The 20,535-nt window shown below is 41.1% G+C and overlaps 1 protein-coding gene across 1 annotated transcript in view; it reads right to left on the bottom strand.

The window, feature by feature from the left end:
- The window catches only part of DPYSL3 (dihydropyrimidinase like 3), a 113,505-nt gene extending 103,550 nt beyond the window's left edge, over positions 1–9,955 (bottom strand). Inside the window, exon 1 of the mRNA XM_015083169.3 lies at positions 9,414–9,955. Coding sequence (XP_014938655.2) covers positions 9,414–9,803 — 390 coding nt within the window. The 5' untranslated portion in view covers positions 9,804–9,955. The remainder of the gene's footprint in view (positions 1–9,413) is intronic.
- Positions 9,956–20,535: the final 10,580 nt, after the last annotated feature.

A 20,535-nucleotide genomic window follows, 5' to 3' on the forward strand; every position in this document is an offset into this window, starting at 1 on the left:
ATGAAAAACTCTATGCCCACAAATTTGATAATCTAGATAAAATAGATAATTTCCTTGAAAGACACAATCTAGTAAACTCACACAAGAAGAAATAGACAATCTGAATAGGTCTATATCTATTAAAGAAATTTAATCAATAATTAATTCCTAAACAGCACTGGGCCCAGGTGGGTTCACTGGTGAACTCTAGCAAACATTTAAAGAAGAAATTAAGCCAATCTCTACAAGCTCCTCCAGAGATAGAAGCAAAGGGAATACTTCTTAGCTCATTCTAGGAGAACACCATACTCGAATCCAAAACCAGATAGACCTTACAAAAAAGAAAAGGAGACACCAATACCTCTCTTAGGCACAGATGTAAATTCTGTTGACAAAATATTAGCAAATCAAATTTAACAATGTATACAAAGAATTACATACCATGACCAAGTGGAATTTATCCAAGGAATAGAAGGCTGGTTCAACACTGGAAAATTAATGTAATCTACCACATCAAGAGGCTAAAAAAGAATAGTGAACAAAATCAACAGATGCAGGAAAACCACTTGACAAAATCTGGCACCCATGCATGATAAAAGTTCTCAGCCAACTAGGTATAGATGAGAATGCCCTCAACTTGATAAAGAACATCAATTCAAAACCTACAGCTAACCTCATACTTAATGATGAGAAACTCAAAAGAACTGACACCACTCAACTTCAAGACTTACAACGAAGCTACACTAATCAGGACAATATGGTATTAGAGGTGCCTGTCTGGCTCAGTTGGAAGAGCATTCAACTCTTGATCTTGCCGTCATGAGTTCATGCCCCACATTGGGTGTGGAGTCTGCTTAAAAAATAATAATAATAACGTTCAAAGTGAATAAATAAAAAATAAGACAATGTGGTATTGGCAAAAGAATACACAAGCAGATTAATAGATCAAAACAGAAAACCTAGAAATAGGTCCATATAAATAGAGTCAACTGATCTTTGACAAAGAAGCAAAAGCAATAGAACGGGGAAAAGATAATCTTTTTCAACAAATGGTGCTGGAGCAATTGAACATCCACGTGCAATAAAATGAATGTAGACAGAGACTTTAAACCCTTCACAAAAATTAACTCAAAATGGATCAGAGACCTAAATGTAAAATGAAAACTATAAAACTCCTAGAAAATAAGATAGAAAAAACCCCAGATGTCCTTGGGTATGGCAATGACTTTTTAGATACAACACCAAAGGCATAACTGATGAAAGAAAAAATGGATAAGCTGGACTTCAGTAAAATTAAAAACTTCTTTTCTACAAAAAAACAATGTCAAGCCATAGACTGGGAGAAAAATATTTGCAAGAGACATACCTGACAAAGGATTATTATCTAAAATATACAAAGAACTCTTAAAACTCAGCAATAGGAAAATGAATAATCCAGTTAGAAAATGGGCCAAAGACCTGAACAGACACCTCACCAAAAAGATACCCAGATGACAATAAGCATATGAAAAGATGTTCAACATTATGTCATCAGAGAATTGTAAATATAAGCAACAATGAGAAATCTCTACACATCTACTACTATTGTAGGCCGTAATCCAAAACAGTAACAACACCAAATGCTGACAAGGATGTGGAGCAACAGAAACTCTCATTAATTGCTGGTAGGAATACAAAAAATGGTACACCCACTTTGGAAGACGGTTTAGAGATTTCTTACAAAATTAAAAGTACTCATCCAACACCATTCAACAACTGCACTCCTTGGTATTTACTCAAATGAAATGTCCACATAAAAAGCTACATACAAATGTTTATAGAAGCTTGAGTCATGATTGCCAAAACTGAGAAGCAACCAAAATGTCCTCCAGTAGGTGAATGGATAAACTGTACATCCAGAAAATGGAATATCATTCCATGCTAAAAAGATATGAGCTTTCCAGCCATGAAAAGATTTGGAGGATTGTTAAATACATATTGCTAAGTGAAAGAAGGCAATCTGAAAAAGCTACAGACTGTATGACTCCCAATATATGACATTCTAACAAAGGCAAAACTATGGAGACAATAGAAAGATTGTAGTTGCCAGCGTTTAGAAGAAAGGGAGGGATGAATAGGTGAGCACAATGGACTTCCAGGGCAATGAAAATACTGTGTTTCCTACTATAATGGTGGATATATATCATTATGCATTTGTCAAAATCCACAGACTGTACAACACCAAGAGTGAACCCTAATGTAAACTATGGCCTGTGGGTGATAAAAGATATGTCAGTGAGCGTTCTTCAAGTGTAAGAAATGTACCGCTCTGGTGGGAGATGTGGATAACGGAGGGAGCTATGAAAGTGTGGGGGCAGGAGAAACAAGGGAAATCTCTGTACTTTCCACTCATTTTTGCTGTGAACCTAAAACTGTTCTCAGAAATAAAGTTTATTAAAATTTATTAAAGTGGTCAAAAATAGTTTAAAAATATATAATAATGTATATTCCCACTTTTATTTTGGAATGAAAAACATATGTGTCACACACACACAGATGTAAAGAAAATACACCATTGTAGTAACAGCAATTTTCAACGGGAGACTACAAGGAAATGCAGTTAATGCTTTCCTATTGTTTATCTCTTTGGTTCGTCTTAGGTTTTGATTGTGCACCTACATAGCTGGTGCTTAATAAGTGTTTTTAGAATAAAGGAGTACAGAAAAAATTAGACGCTGAAGGGAGGTCTGGGGACTCCTCACCCTATTTATGGTGACCTTGTTGTCCACACCCCACTGGCCCAACCTCACATACAGAAAGAGAGTATACTGAGCACTACCAACACTCGGTCTGTAGCCTCACTGCAAGGCTTCCACAGTTTATTTCTCTTAGAAACTGGTCAATAAAAGAGCATATATCACTGAAGAACTCAAATTGACAATGAATTCATTAATGACCATAATATTAGAACCACTGACTGTTATGGCTTTGATCTGAAGATTAAGGACTCACGAGCACTTACCCAATTGTGTGGGCAAGACAAGCCACTAGGATACAAGAGAAAAATATCAGGATCTATATTTGTATATACAATATTTTACTTTGTACTTGTTTTGTATTGTATAACAGTCATAAGATATTAATACAGTTGACCAGTGAACAACACAGGTTTGAACTGCACTGGTCCATTTACATGTGGATTTATTTTTATAAATACCATACAGTACTGTGCATATATTTTCTCTTCCTTACAATTCTCTTAATAACATTTTCTTTTCTCTAGCTTACTTTCTCATAAGAATACAGCATGCAATACGTATAACATACAAAATGTTTGTATTTTATATACAAACTGTATATAAACTGTATTAATTGACTGTTTATGTTATCAGTAAGGCTTCTGGTCAACAGCAAGCTATTAATGGTTAAGGTTCAGGGGAGTCCATGGGTATACATGGACTTTTGACTGCATGGGGGTTAGCACCCTAACCCCTGTGTTTCTCAAGGGCCAATTGTATGTATGTTGTGCATGTAATTTATGCATATGCACGTGTGTACCTATACATAGAGAGAGAGAGACCATGCTCAAAAAATTTTTGCATAGAGGTGTACAATAAAAGAAGCTTATAGACCTGGTCCAGGCCCTTCATTTTATTTTTTTTACTTTTTTTTAAATTTTTTTTTTAACGTTTATTTATTTTTGGGACAGAGAGAGACAGAGCATGAACGGGGGAGGGGCAGAGAGAGAGGGAGACACAGAATCGGAAGCAGGCTCCAGGCTCCGAGCCATCAGCCCAGAGCCGGACGCGGGGCTCGAACTCACAGACCGCGAGATCATGACCTGAGCCGAAGTTGGACGCTTAACCGACTGAGCCACCCAGGCGCCCCAAGGCCCTTCATTTTAGAAAGGAGAAAGCTAAGTCTCAGAGAGAAGGGAGGTGAGTTGCCCAAGCTGGTTAAAGATTGCGTCTCCAAGTTGAGACTGCTAATGCTTTATCCTCTCGGTTTAGTTTGTTTGTTGCTTTGTTTATTGTTTGTTTGCCTCATCTCATTGGTTTTTGATGGAGTAGAACTGGTTTTTCAAAGCCACATAAGTCCAGGTTAAGAGTACAGATAAACTTTGGGGTGCCTGGGTGGCTCAGTCAGTTAAGCGTCTGACTTCAGGTCATGATCTCACGGTTCATGTGTTCCAGCCCCATGTAGGGCTCTGTGCGGACAGCTCAGAGCCCGGAACCTGGTTTGGCTTCTGTGTCTCCCTTTCTGTGTGCCCTTCCCCTGCTCACACTCTTTCTCTTTCTCTCTCTCTCTTGAAAATAAATAAACATTAAAAAAATTTTTTTCTAAAAGAGTACAGATAAACTTTCACATTCCATCTTCCTATAAGCTTAACTTTTAAAAAGTGCTTACACACATAAATGGACTTCTGCCTCTTCTCAAAAATGGAGAGCTGAGCTGCCAGTTATAGCCTGCATTCTCAGGCAGGCTGCCCTACTCCTAGTAAGCTCTATCCACTGTCTCACAGGAACATTATCTGCAGGAATAACGCCCAGGGGAAATTAATCATAAAGAGAATCAGCTATAGAAATCACTGACAGAAAAACATCACGGACAGTCCCCTGGCCGTCTTAGACATTACTTACAAGAGCCGTCAGCAATACCCTGTCTCCAGGGACCATTACTTTGAGGGAACCCTGCCAATCGCAGCATTACTTGGAAGGTACGTTTTTTTATGTTCCTCAAATGCCTACTGTCAAACTAAACCAAAGTTCTGAAAGGTTTCAAACACTTCCAAGTTTGGGTAAGTTAATATAGTTCCTGATTCGAGTGTGGCCTGGGGGCCAGGTACCCAAGAGCCTTTTCTCCCAGCCTAAGTGCGGACTTTGGTTTGTCAGAGCAGCTTTGAAAAATTCATACACTCCAGGGATTCTGATGATGTGGAGAGGACTTTATAAACCTAGAATTCTATTTCCAGCTGTCTTCTCTTGCATGGGGTAAGGAGGACAACTTCAGCTTCTCTGGATCGTTTTGAAAATTTTCCACCCAGGAGCAAAAAGGCACAGGATGAATGATTTAAAAAAAAAAAAAAAAAAAAAAAAAGGTAAGAGCCACAACTTGCCCGTTTCAAATGCTCTCCTCCTACACCCAGAACCCCTACTGACTTCACAAAAGAAACAACTTGCACCAAAGTGGCCCATGTGGGAAACAGGGGACTAGAAATGACCCACGGCTCCTGACTGGGAGTTATCAATAGACCCATGTAATCATAATGTCATTACTTTGTTTTCACTGGATGACAGAGTTTTTGCAGTATCATTTGCTCTTGGCAGACCATATATCATCATTCTCCTCCCCTTAGTAATTTCTTCGCTGCAAGAAAAACTCTGGAAACCATCTTGAGAAATGGTGAAAAATACTTCCTTTTCATTTACAACTGCTTTTTTATGCACTTACTGTCAAAAGTTATAAACGAAAAGTTATGTGAGCCAACCAGGGAGGATTTGGGCAGTATAAATGCCTATCAGAAGAAAAAAATCTAGGTGCATTATTTAACAAGGTGTTTACAGGTAGCTCCAGAACCACAATATAAACACCCAATCATACCTCAAATATGGCACTTGTCATTCAAAGTATAACTCAGAGACCTTTTTTTACTTTTATTCTCCCACACAGGTTGTTGTAGAATCTCTTCATAATTTATGCATTTATTAACTAAACTTATTTCCTTAAGGTGGGGGTTAATAAGGAGGTATGCTGTAGACAAAGCATACTGTGAGTTTATCAAGACATTTTTTTTAAAATCTCTTTTAATAACTTTGCATTCAACTTGAAAAAATAAGGATTTTGCAGCAACTCTTTTCATAGGCTGGGCAACTGTTCTCCAACTGCTCTGAATAATGGGCTGGCGGCAAGATGGAGGAAAGTGCTAGAGGTGTGGCAGAAAGTTCTGTCCTTGCCCTGCATGACAGTAACACATCAGGAGCAGACACCAGGGTCAGGCTCACCGAATTAAAATAAAACAGCAGTCTCCCTCTCTGGAAAGAAGGAGTCAGAACTCAGAAAAATGGACTCTGGACTCAGAAAAATCTGTTTGAATTCTGGCTCTCCTACTACAAAAGCATATGATGTCCATGTAAGTCAAGGACATTAACTAGCCTAATATACTTTGCCACGACCATATCCCATCTGGAGCACTGTGTTCAGTTCTGTGCACCGCATTTTTTGAAAGAATATTTATAAAATATAGTAAAACCTGAAAAGTAAATCAGAAGGGTGAAAGGCTTACATAAGAGAGGGCTAAAGAAGGCAGGAATGATAAGGCTAAAAGAGAGAATTTTAGGAAGAATACAGTTGCCCTCAAACATATAAAGGGCAGTGAAAACTCAAAGAGTAATCATAACTAATATGTGCTGAGTACTCAATATGTGTAAAGTACTCACTGTTATTCACATTCTGCAGGTGAGAAAGCACAGGCCCAGAGGCCGAGTTATACGTTCATAGTCACATAATTTGGATGGGTGGAGCCAGAGCTCATCCCAATAGTCTGGCCCCAGGTATAGGGGAGATATGAAAGCTATACTCCAAATACTTTGTTTTGTTTTTTTTTTCATTTTTTATTATTTTTTTAAGTAAGCTCTATGCCCAAAATGAGGCTTGAACTCATAGCCCTGAGATCAAGAAGCGTCACATGCTCCACCCACTGAGCCAGCCAGGAACCCCTCCAAATATTTCTAATCTCTGTCTTACAGGATCATGGTAAGATTGCACCCTCCCAATTCTTTTGGACACAGGTTAGTGATTTGCTCTGGCCAGTGACATGTGAACCTAAGTCATGTTCACAACCTCAGCAAGGGAGTTCCAGAGCCTATGAGCAACACGCCCATGTTCTTCCTAACATGAGAGCATAGAGGTGAAACCTCCATCAGTCTAGGTCCCTGGGGGGAAATGATGGGCAGAGCTGCCCTGTGACCCATGGTGGATAAGTAACAGGAGCAAGAAATCAACTGTGACTGTTTCGTTAAGCCACTGAGATGTGGGGATTGCTTGTTACTGTGGCAATACCCAACTTTTCTGACAGATAAACAAACCCACATGCTTCAAGTCATTAAAATACCTCAGAAATTTAAAAAAAAAAAAACTCTATTCTTATATTTTAAAAGGTCAGAACCGAGAATAGTTTATAGAAACCACAAGTAGGCAGATTTGGGTTTAATTTAATTTTTTTAAAGTGACGTTTTCTGAAAGCTGCTTCACAAGGTACAGGCTCACTGAAAATGGTGGTATTTAAATAAGAGGCCAAAAGGGGCAGCTGGCTGGCTCAGTCAGTAGAGCATGGGACTCTTGACCTTGGGGTTGTGAATTCAAACCCCACATTGGGCCTAGAGTTTACTTCTAAAACATTCAAAACTAAAATATAAAAAATAAATGAGAGACCAGACAATCATTCTGCATCTATGTAGCAAAAAATATGGATTCATTAAGGAGGTTTAATATACCAGCCATTTCTGGAACACCTCCAGTGTTCCAGGCATTTCAGCTATAGTGATAAATCCAAACACACAATCCCTTCCCTCAAGGAAATAGCCATCAAGAACAGAAGTAGATAAGGTCTGCTGACTCTTGTAGCAGTGTGATTCAACCAAATTAGAGATAATAACAGGGCCTGAATGAAGCTGACAGCAAGCCTGAACTTACAAATAACCATGTAGCACTAGAAATCCTGCTGATGCTTAAGTTGTATTATTATTTTTCAATTAGGAGCCAAAAGTATAGGGTTTGCAAAAGGAAAGAAAACGAAGAGAATGTCTGGGTTTAAAGGAGGAACATTTTCCCTTTCTCTAGTTACCATCCTTAAATCTTGCAAACCAGGCATATTATCTGGCTTACATCAGGGGTGTTCCAGCAAAGGGAATAGCACTGACTCACAGCAATTGTTACCGACCTTTTCCATCACTTTTCCCACCCCTTAGAGTCAGGAAGGGAACATTTCAATAGGGATCAGCTCAGACCTGAAGAGAGGCGATAATCTTCCTGGAACGCCATTCTTAAGTTTAGAAATCAGCCACAGCTTTTCCAAAATATCCGAAGTTTTTCCTAAAAGGGTATTTGAGCAGGGCCTACAGGGATCCCATACTCTAAGGATGATATGAAAATCACCAACTAAACGAGTGATTCCAAGGGGCACGGACATTGTTTCCCAAAGGTGTCTTTACACAATACTAACTTCAGTGCTCTCTTTCCCTAGTGGTATCAATAATTAAAGCTTTGTTTATTTTTTTAAACTTCCCAAAATCAAACAGTGCAGAGATATGCCTTCCTTTGACTGCCTCACTGCATTTGAATGGAAAAACATCTAAAACTTGGGTAAGCATTAACTGTAATTGCTCTGGGGCAGACATTTCCATTTTGGGTTATTATTCATACCAGTATTCACAGAGAATAATATATGTGGATGGATTTTGCAGCCATTATCTACACAAGAGTGACGTATCTGATTACTATTGTTCCCCAACTCAAAAGCGTCAGTTTGAACTTCGAATACTCCAGCCCTGCCCAGACCCTGAATTTTCTGAACTACGGTTCTGATTTTCTATGAAACAAACAAATAGATGAGAGCAGGCTGGATTTCAGTGCCATACCTTCAGCCAGTTCAGGGTGTCACGAGTTTCTCAAAAACACACATACAGAAGAAATTGGCTTTGGCATATGGAAAAGCAGCAGAGAATTTGCAGCTTGTGCTAGTTTAAAGTGCACCCTTAATACTCTTGCTGTTTTCAAAAATAAGTGATAGTCTTCCAGAGACAGCTGGATCCCTGTGGTACCCAGTCTTGCAACAAGCTTTGTACACAAATGTACACTTTACAAACACAGATGTGAAATGTCGACCTAGGACAGAAGAGAGGCACGCAGATGAGGGTGTTTAGTCTAGTGGCTCCACACCCGAAAGTTTCAGGGACAGAGCTGATGTTTCAAAAGTAAGAGGGGGGACCGCCCATCCTGTACGTTCATCCGGGGACTATGGAGATGACCCCCATCTTCCCAGCGCCAGTGTGCCCTCTGCCCTGGTGACCCGGGTTGAGATTTAATCGAGGGCCAGAGTGGGGCCAAGACAATTGTGCCAGTGGTTACTCAGACGGAGAGAAGGGCTAGAAATCACGAAGCCTTCCTGGCTGGCCCGGCTGACACACCCACCCAGACCCGCCGGCCCGGGGGTGCTGCGGGGAAGCGGGGGAAACCCGCGCACCCGGGTCCCGCGCCCACGAAGATGCTGCAGTTAGGAACCCGCGCGAATATCGGTCCGGGCTGAGAGGTCGCGCTATGCTCAGCAGAGGATGCCCTTCACCTCCCTGTCCCCCTTCCCCCGAGCTGAGTGAGCGGGAGAAAGTTGTGCCCGGGCCGCGTCGCCCCGGGCTGCCAAGGGAGCGAGGGCGGAGGAGGAGAGCCGCGGGCCCCCTTACCTTGTCCTTGGGGCCGAGGTTCTGCAAAACCTCCTTGCCGGTGGCGCTCCGGATCTCCACCCCGGCGGGCGCGGGCGACGCGGGCGACGCGGGCGCGGGCTCCCTGCCCTCCTCCCGGCCTTGGCCCCGGCGCGGGGTGTCCCCCTCCACTCCCGGCCGGCTCCCGGAGCCGCGGCCGCTGCCCTGGCTGCTCCGGGGAGTCTTCGCGCCCCGCTGCCCCACGCTCAGGGCATCGAAATCCAGCGTCTTGCTCTCGAAGGCGCCCTCCACGTTGCAGAACATGCCGCCGTACTTCTGCCGCGGGACCTGGTCCGTGGTGCCCGGCCTGGCCAGGTACACGGGCAGATCGTCCTCGTGGGAGCTGTCCCAGCCCCTCCGGCCCGAGGCCATGGTTCAGGCGCACGGCGGGCCCGCGGCTTTGCTCCCCCAGAGGCGGAAAGGGCAGCCGCCGGCAGCGTGCTCCGAGCCACAGTGACTGGGGCGGGAGGAGGCGCCTGAGCGTTCGCGCCAGAGGCGGCAGTGCAGCTCCGGTTGCTGCCAGTCCCCAGCCAGCCAGCGAGCGCGCGGCGCAGGGGCCGGGGCAGCGGCGCGCTCCGGCTCGGGACCTGTCGCCCGCCCGCCGCCCCTCGGCGCGCACCCGACCCTAACGTGGCCTCGCAGGGTCGCGCGGCCTGGGGGCCCCTTGGAAAGTAGAAATCCCAACTTGGCGCGCGCGCACACACACGCACGCACGCTTTCCGCTCGCCCAGCGGCCCCCAGATCCACACTCAAGAACTCGCCTCTCTCGCACAGGCACAGAAACCCTCTTTCACCCACACTGACTTCCGAGTGTGCCTCTCAAACACAAACCTCTCTGCCCCGCTCGTGCACGCAAACCTAGTGGGCTCAGGTGTGTTCGTGTCAAAGCCGGGCTCTGATTTACAACAACACGCACCCACACAGATATGCCAGACTCACAATCCTAGACTTTGCTTACCCATAATCCCAGATTTGTCTCCTCCTCATCTTAGCATTGTCTCACAATTGTCCCCGCTTCTAGAATCTGCCTCACAAACCTGCATCCTCAAATAAAGAACCTCTGAATCGGTACCCTCTTCAATGACGATCACAAAAGCCTGTAATTGACTCACAGACAAATCTACCCTCGAACCATTCTCACCTCATATTTAGCACCCTAGATTTTGCTTTTTAAGCACCCATAATTTGCCTCCCAGACAAATTACATTATAGGTCAAAGGCATGCACAGTTCCCTGGGTTGTGCCTTGCAGAATACTTCCAATACCCTGTCCTCATACAACCAACCCACCGCTAATACCCCACAAGCTGACTGAAGCTCAGGTTTACGCCAGTCAGAACCCTCCACGTGGACTCACACATCAGCTAAGATTTACCTCAAAAATACACAACCAAAGACTTTGCCTTGCGCGTTACCTCAGTTCCACACAGATTTTGCTTATGTATATGCCTGCTCTCACAGCCTCATTCTCTTCCCCCTTGTCCACCCACATATACTCTAACCCAGACTTTGCCAGTAAACAGAGTCCTCGAACCTGCAGAGCTCCTATGGTATCTGCACACAGAGCCTAAATCAAGAATCTGCAGCGCCCACGTTAAACTAGACCCCCTTTCAGAATTTCACTCCTTTAGTCATTCATCCAGTGTGAACTGAAGGCCTGCCGTGCTCTTCGCAAGATACTAAAGGGACAGTGTTTAACAAGGCAGATGGGGGCCTGTCCTCACCAAGAGTGTAGTCTCCAGCCACCCACCTAGGGAGCACAATCAATCACTATTCCGCATCACATACTAAACTTTATTTCCTGAACCCCGCCACTACATCATAGACTCCATGAAGTCCAAGAGCTGGTCTGTTTAGTTTACTATGAAATATCTTGAGTCCAAAACATCTGCAGGCACATAATAGGAGCTCCGTAAATCCTTTTTGAATAAATGGTAATGATAATAATAACAAGTGCAGCAACAGGGAACATTTATGGAGCTGTTGCTGTGTGCCAGTCACTACTGTAATTGTGTCACATATAGTAACTCACTTAAAGCTCATCAGCATATGGCAGGCTTCTTTGTGCACACAGACACTATCTTTGAAGGCATCTGCAATCAATTTGGTCGACTGAAACTTGCAACCGCAATTTTGGAGAGTAACTAGGATATTGGAAAACGGGATTTTGATAGCAGGATCGTGACAGTCATGAAAAGTTGGGGGATGAGGTTGACCTGAACTCTGATCACAGACAAGTATGTCGACACAGGTTTTACTTGTTCCCCATCCCCATGAGGAGAAAGACTCTTGCTTCATTCACTGCATGTGCTCTATCACATTATTCCTGATTTCTTTAGCAGACTGCCTCTGGGAAGCTGCCTCCTTCTTAACAAATGCTGGTGGCTGACAGACCCAGAAATTCATGTGACAGGTTGGTAATATAGGCTCTTCCATCCCTCTTTGCTCACACAGGTTACTTCCTTCCTCTTCCCCGTTGCTTTCAAACTCTTCTTCACTCATTAACTCATTTACAGACTTTTAGGGGGACACTTGCTATGTGTCCAGCATTGTCCTGGGTTCCCTCCTCTGTGGAACATAATTCTAATAGGGGCAAAGAGATGATAAATAAGAAAGGTCAGTTCAGATTGTCAATCATAAGAGTTATGAGACATAACATAGAGAAAAAGATAGCCAACTTTTAATTTTTTTTTAACGTTTATTTATTTTTGAGAGACTGAGAGAGACAGGGCATGAGTGGGGGAGGGGCAGAGGGAGTGGGAGACACAGAATCTGAAGCAGGCTCCAGGCTCTGAGCTGTCAGCACAGAGCCCGACACGGGGCTCGAACCCACGAACCACGAGATCATGACCTGAGCTGAAGTCGGACACTTAACCGAGTGAGCCACCCAGGGGCCCCTAAGATAGCCAACTTTTAGATTGTTTGGTCAGGAGAGTCTTCCCTCTCTGACTCCTCACAAACACCACGGGCACCAGCACGGTGCCCCATCAGCAAGGGCAACAATAAAGATATTAGCTAACATTTATTAGGACTTTATTCTGTGCCAGGCTCAGTGCTAAGGACTTTCCATACACTATCTTAAATTCTGATTAGTAATCTCTTAATTAATAATACTACAAGTCATGTACTATTATTTCTATTTTACTAGCAAGGAGGCTGAGGCTCTGAGTGAGTGCCCAGGTTGTGACAGAACCATAACTAGAAGGAAGATATGCGCAAAGAGTCTGAAGTTTCCTTTGAGAGGGGAACATTCTGAATGTAGATGCGTGCCTGTCTGTGCTTAGGTGTGTGGGCGCTTGGGCGTAGATAAGCCCCATCGTGGCAGCCACGTTGCCTCACAACTATGTCTGTTGCAATGCATAAGCTCCATAATTACATTTGTTGACAAAACATCACATCTGAAAGTCAACAGCTGCATATACACATATGTGTTTAATTAAGAGAGCAAAGCAGCCTTTAAAAGAAGACTAAAATGGGAATGGCTGATGTGACTCCATCCAACTCTGCAACTATGTGGCTTTAGGCCGAGTGTCTTACTTAACTTCTTGATGTCTTTCTGCTTCATATTTGCCTCACCCACCTAACGGGACTGTAAGGATTTCATTCCTTGAATAAGCCATTGTGTTAAGAATTTCACATGCATTGCCTTAACCTTCACAACAACTCTGTAAATGTGGTGTGATTACTATCCTCATTTTACCAGGGGAGAAAATGAGGCCTACACAAGTTAAGTTTCTTGCCCAAAGTATCACACTAGCATTTCAAGCTAGAATTCATTTCCCTGATAGCTGGTCCAGAGACTGTGCTCCTAAAAACCACCCCACGACAGAGCTCTGTTCTAAGGATTCAGAGAGGTAATAACGGGAACACCAGAAGTAAGGTGTTAACAAATTGAAAAATCCTAAGTGTCCCAGCTGTTTGGGGGCAAAGGTAAACTTTAAGACAAACACTCACATAAAGAAATATTCCGCCAGTGTCCTCCTAACAAAGGCATCATAGTTGCATGAACACCTGCTGATTTTATCATGTCTGTCTCTAGCAAGGTAGAGGAAACATTACTTATGACAGTCACAAACATAAGGGCAGCTATATGTCTATGGCCACCTCAGGTCACTCTTTCCAGCGAAAGGTTTATCTAAAACAATGCGCAAATAGCAAGCTATTTCTATAACACGGGCAGCAAAATAGAGCTTTCAACTTGTCACACACCAGATCAAATTTGCACTTCCTGTAACTCTGCAGTAAATGACTTGCCACTTTGCATTGGCATGACTTGTTATGTGAGCCCATGGCATATCCAATTATAACTTTAGGGAAATGTATTCTGGAGGCATCTTCTATTACCTATAGATCAGTGGAAGGCAGAGACTCCTCTATAGTAAGCGATATGTGCACGTGCAATCCTGATACAGCATAGAGTGTCTTTTATGGAAAATAAATTGTGCTGAATTCTTAAAAGCAAAAATCTATCCAGCAGAAGATACGATATTCATACTAAGGTGGTGACTCCATACTTAAAATAAGGGGAGAATAGAGGATTTATACAGTTTACCTTGACTCAACAGTGAACTTAAATATTTCTGATCAAAACCCATCCCATCTTTTCCATCCTTGAATTGCAGGAATTTGAACCTCAGTTATTTCTATCCCATTTTAAGGGTACAGAGTTGGGAAACATCATTTTTCACCCTTCAGATGACATATATGTATGAGGCAACCTTTGCAAGATATTCAGCACTCTGCCTGACACACAATAGATGCTCAGGAAATATTAGTCCCCCATTTCTTCAGGGTATATTTAGATGTGTCATTAATATCACAGAGTTCCTAATAATGAGCTTGAACTTGTCCTGTAACTTTAGCTTTGTAGGATTTTATGGAACAAATTGAAATTATGATAATGTTTAGTATACATGTTAAAAAGTGACTTCTATTTTCAATATACCTTAATCACACCTTAAGAATTCTGACAAACCTTGGGGCACCTGGGTGGCTCAGTCGGTTGAGCGCCCCACTCCAGCTTAGGTCATGATCTCACAGTCTGTGAGTTCGAGCCCCGCGTCGGGCTCTGTGCTGACAGCTCAGAGCCTGGAGCCTGCTTCAGACTCTGTGTCTCCCTCTCTCTCTCTGCCCCTTCCCCTGTTCATGCTCTGTCTCTCTCTGTCTCAAAAATAAATAAGAACATTAAAAAAAAATTTTTTTTAAAGAATTCTGACAGACCACTATTGAGAGTCAGCTCAATATTTGGTGACTAAAGTGTTCATTAGGAACCAAAAAACAGGGGGGCATTGGGTAACTCACTCTGTTAAGCATCTGACTCAATTTCATCTCAGGTCATGATCTTATGGTTTGGTTCTTGAGCTCGATCCCTGCATCAGGCTCTGTGCTGATAGCATGGAGCCTGCTTGGGATTCTCAGTTTTCCTCTCTCTGTGCCTCCCCCATTCCCTCTCTCTCTCTCTCTCTCTCTCTCTCTCTCTCTTGCTCAAAATTAAATAAATATTAAAAAAAAAAGAAACCCAAAACAGGTCATTTTTCAAATATATACACAGCGTTAAAACCAGTTCATTAACATTTTTAATAATCCCAGTTGCGCATGCAGAAAAAACTCCTTTTATCTCATAAATATATGTATATAGGGAGAAAAATGAACAAGAATATATATCAAAATATTCATAAAAGGTGAGTTGTAGGATTATGAGTAAGTTCTAGTTTCTTATTTCACACATTTCTATATTTTCCAAAATCTTTAGTGTGAGTTACTTTTATAAACAAAGAATGTTATTTTGCAATGTGTGTCCAGGATGTTATTTTAGATAAAAACACATTTATTGAGCATGTTGAAAATTGCTGATGGAGAATTATTGAACCCAGCTGTTGGCTCCCTACTGTATTCTGAAGATGTATGATCTAAAATGAAAAATCAAAGGAAAAGACAAATAGACTCTTCATCAGAATCTAGCTGTCACCTCATGCAAAGTGAATCAGCAGGTGGACAAGTGAATGAGAAAATGATCATTACAGGGAGGACATGAAATGAGGGTTTATAAATGTCCTTGAGGCAAATCCTTTCCACCAAAGGATTAGTTAATAAGACATGACATAATCACCTTCCTACTGAGGAGTTGTTGGCGTTTCCTTCCCAATTTTTATACCCTGAGCATCTCTCTTTGATGTTTCTATTCTCAAATGTTCAAAAGCCAATTCCAACCACAGGATTTCCTTTTGCCTTACGTGGGAAAGAGACAAATGTTAAGTAGTTGCTGACCAATATGATAAAACAGATACTCACCTCAAAGGCTCTGATGCTCTAGTTTCCTCAGTGCAGGTTCACAGGTACAGCTGACTCTCCTAAGTGAAAAATCTCTAAGGGCCAGACAATAAATGAATTGCGGGGTAGAACAACATAAGAATAAGAATAATAACAACAACAAAACAAAGACAAAAAAAGCGATAATCTGTCCAACCTCTTTACTAGCTACCACAGTTCACAATATATTTCCAAGGTTTTAAAAAATGTATTCCTTTTGTTACTTTTCGAGCTACATTTCCTGGTTTTTGTCCATTGATGAAAGAATCACATTAGTTTTACATTATTGTTATGACAATCTCATTCTGATTATTGAAAATAAAAATAATTCTCTCTTTTGCCATCTAAAGAGGAAAAAACAGTAATGAATCCTTTGTCTATTTTCCCTCCCTTCCTTCCTTCCTTTTCAATGAAAATTTCAAAACTACAGAAAAGCAGATGGTCATATAACAAACTCCCATGTACTCTTTTAGAATTTGTAAATGTAACTTTTCATCATATTTTTCATGTATTTTCAAGAAACAACACATAACAGAGTTCAAGTGCCCCCTACTTATTCTACTCTCTCTCTCCTTCCCTCTGAAAAAGAACCACTGACCTGCATTAATCTCTCATATTTTTCTAGAGACTGCTATCTGTTCTAACTTGATTCTTTGATTCAGACTTTTAAAACTTGTGTCCTGCCAAATAAACTGTCCTTGTTTAATTATTTGCTTTTATTTATTTTTTTTAAGATTTTTTTAAACGCTTATTCATTTTTGAGAAACAGAGAGAGACAGAGCATGAGTGGGGGAGAAGCAGAGAGAGAGGCAGACACAGAATCCAAAGCAGGCTCCAGGCTCTGAGCAGTCAGCACAGAGCCCGATGCAGGACTCAAACTCACGGACAGTGAGACCATGACCTGAACTGAAGTGGGACACTTAACCAACTGAGCCACCCAGGCGCCCCAATTATTTGCTTTTAAAGAATAACCATGACATGGTTGATATACAGAAGCCCCGCACTCCTAGAAAGCTAAGACTTGCAGAAATAGAGTTTGTCCTGCTAGATGAAGGTAATCATATAACTCATGGACCAGGGCACTCATGCTATATGAGTAGGTGTGTGTCTTCAGATCACTGGGTTTCTGGATCAACAGATACTAGCTCTGTGAGAGGCAAGCTCAAAAACCAACCATTTTCCTCTTGAAGGGAATATTTTTGCTATTATCATGATTTGAGTGGCTCCAGGAAACTGGACATAAAACTCGCTCTTAACATTGAAAAAGATAACTTTCATTTTAGCATCCCCTTGAGCATAAACTAAATAAATAATGGACAAAGAAAGGTAGTCAAATGAAATGACAATCTGAAAAGAGAAGCTTCTTTCATTCCAGACACAAATTTGCTGGCTCCACAAGACGAGGCCACATCCTGGCTCCAACTAAATGGGTAACAGGCCAGGGTATAAATGACAGATACTAAGAGATATGGAAGAAAAAAAAAAAGGAAACATGGTGAATAATTCTTTCATTGAGAATGTTATAGCTCTGTATAAATTCAGAAGACATAAATGCATTGGTAATGCCTTCTTACCCCAGTGCTTTTGTCTGAGTTCATTTTTCTGTTGATAAATAACTCCTTGTCTAGGCAGCTCCCTGGAACGCCTTATTCCTCCAGATCCCTCATAATTAAGATGAATGGATAGGAAATAGTATCCCGTCAATGTTTCAAGCTTTTATAGTGATTTATATTGGAAACATGAAGGAAAAAATAAGGAGACAATTAGTTTAAGCACACAGCCCTAATTTCCTTTTCTTACTATAAAATATCAGTATTTACATGGAACATGATGAGTTTGAGAAAGTGACAGTATTTGAAGTCACAAAATCTGGACTACAATTATGGGTCTATCACTAGCTGAGTGAATTTGGGGGAATTACATTAATTCTCTCTTTCTGTTCCCTCATCAATAAAATGCGGATAAAAAGCCGTGGTATGAGAAAAAAAAAGTGAATTGTTGCATACCAACCTATAACTGCTTTCTACAAATAGTAATTGTTATTTTCTTCAGTGCTTGGCCCAGTTTCTAAGACTCCATATGTAACAATCAACAGGTCTTGCATTAATGCTATCTGGAACTTTTGTTTTTCAACGGTAGATAGAACTATATGTAGTATATAGCTAACAATCACTAATCAGTCTTACATGTGATCGAAGTGAAAATTTTATTTTGGGAAACCAAGTCAGATTACCTCCTGTTCCAATCCTAAAAGTTTTAGACATTTGTCCCCTAAAAGTATCCTAGACCAAAGGTATAGTCAGATGTATGCGTGAAACTTACTATTATATAAAAATATACTAAAAATAATAAGATATGGATAAACACTTTTAAAGATTGATGTTTTAAAGCAGAGCCCACATTAAAATTTACTCAGTTTTGACTATATGATGTCCAACAAGTTAATAATTCTTAATATCGGCTGGTCACTAGGAATTATAACATTCAAAGTACAATTCAACTTGCTTAAGTGTTTTATTTCTTACCAAAAAATATTCAGTGTGACTATACATCCAAATAATATACTACAAAATCATTAGTTGTATCAAAAAGGAGTTTTTGGCTATAAAATTTACACCTTCAAAAATATATATTGCTGTCTTCTGCAATAAAATGGACTGAGCAGTTCTGGGAATAACTACAGTATATCAAGGTGGGCTAATCTAAACTTCTCAAAACCATACATTTATCAAATACATAAGTTAGGAGCATTTTCAAAAGAAAACCTGAGATTAAATACTATGTGAAAACTATAGTAGATTAATTATCTGATGAAGTATTTTATTTTTAATATAATCATTATTTTTATGGCTTGATTTTAGCTAAAAATTAATTGCGTTAAAAAATTTGAATGACTTAAGACAGATAGGATTCATAAAACGTCTATAACATTATGGTAAGTCTGGTAGATGTAGAACTTGGGAATTACCCTTTTAGCAAAACACAGTAAAGATGTAATATTGTTAGCTAGCTGGATTATTCATTGTAATGGATATAATTTTTGACATTGGCTGGCAAATTCATAATTATTTACTTAAAAATTTAATAATCAGTAATTAAAATAATGTAATCTTAAATCATATAATGATGATTAATTTCACCATTTACCAGTATCTTTTACATCTGGATCCTGAGAAGTCTTTAATTGAGTACAAGTCATAAATGAAAATTCCTCATGGGGAAGGCAAATCCAATTTTATTAGAAACATAACTATTTCTGTTGATCTTTAAGTACTCTTCCCAAAATTCTAGTATACTTGATACAGAAATCAGGTTTGCTTGCTTTGTGTTGTTTACCTTTGAAGACAGTGAATAATGTCTAAGAAACCACTTTGAAATGTGTCCTTGTGACAAAAAACAACTATGAATTTTTGAAAAAGCCTTTTTTTGTTCTTTTTTTTTAATCCAAAGATCAGTTCTGTTTGTTGTCCTAAAATAATTCAAATGCAGAAGAGACAAAATCTGAGCCAAGTCCAGTCCCCCTTAGCCAAGAGGAGAACAGAACTCTGCTGGAGTAACAAAAGGGAAACAGTCTGCTTAATCAATTCAATTCATTACATATGTAGTGAGTACTGATTTTTTGCCAAGGAATATTCAAGGTGTTGAGGGAGCTTAGCATACAGGAGATAAAACAAGTAGGGAAATCAAATGTTACTCAGACTATAGTAAGTGTCACAAGAAGAAAAAGAGAACTACAGATCAAGAAAGGCCTTCTGAAAAGCAAACCACAAGTCACAAAGGGTGAGTTGGGTTTTGACAGAGGAAGATGGGTGAGGTCATTCCTGGCAGAGTTAGAAATGGGAAACAGTGAGCAGGCCTGCTTGGCTGGAAAGCACAATGCTTGTAGGGGAGTCATGGATGAGGCCAGGAAGAATGAACAGGGCTTGAATGTGGGGCACCCTGCATGAAAGCGAGAAACTTTTTGATTAAGAAAGTAGGTATACGCTGGTTCATACCTGCTTTGCAATACTAACCTTACCTACAGTCCTAAGTCCCTGGGCTTGATGCCTAGTGGCCTCTGTTCTATTACTTAAGACCTCAAAGCTTTTGTAGATACAAATTCTCCTGACAGTGAGCACTCCTGCTGCCGTCAGCCCCTGAATTTCCCGTCCCTTGCTGAGCAGGCTTGGGAGGTGCAGTGAAGGCTGGAGTATGAAATCTCAATGTGTGGTGCAAGGAATATTTGGAGAAGGGGTTGGAACTCGGAGGCAAATTTTCACCATGGAAGGGGCAAGTTTCTAAATGAATCGGCAGTGTGTTCACGATAAGAGGTGATCTCTTGTTGTCTGGGGCTGCGGGTCGAGAGCAGTTGTTGCGAAATCAGAGATCCAACAACAGTGCAGAAAGCTCAGAGCTGTGACTGATGAGATAAGCAGATAGATGTCTGCTTTACTGGGGATGGGGTGTGAAATGGAAGATTAAATTATACACGGAGGCATCAAAGAAAGGTTTTCGTTGTCCCCGTATGAGAGTGTACCAGTTTTCTATTGCTGTGTAACAAATTTAGCAGCTTATTTATTTTTTTAAAAGGGCTTTATTTTGGGGCACCTGGGTGGCTCAGTTGGTTGAGTGTCTGACTTCAGCTCAGGTCATGATCTCACGGTTTGCAATTCAAGCCCGGCGATGGGCTCTGTGCTGACAGCTCAGAGCCTGGAGCCTGCTTCAGATTCTGTGTCTCCCTCTCTCTGCCCCTTCCCTGCTCATACTCTGTCTTCCTCTGTCTCTCAAAAATGAATAAACATTAAAAAAATTTTGTA

The sequence above is a fragment of the Acinonyx jubatus genome, chromosome A1 (assembly GCF_027475565.1).
Source record: "Acinonyx jubatus isolate Ajub_Pintada_27869175 chromosome A1, VMU_Ajub_asm_v1.0, whole genome shotgun sequence".
Classification (NCBI taxonomy): domain Eukaryota; kingdom Metazoa; phylum Chordata; class Mammalia; order Carnivora; family Felidae; genus Acinonyx; species Acinonyx jubatus.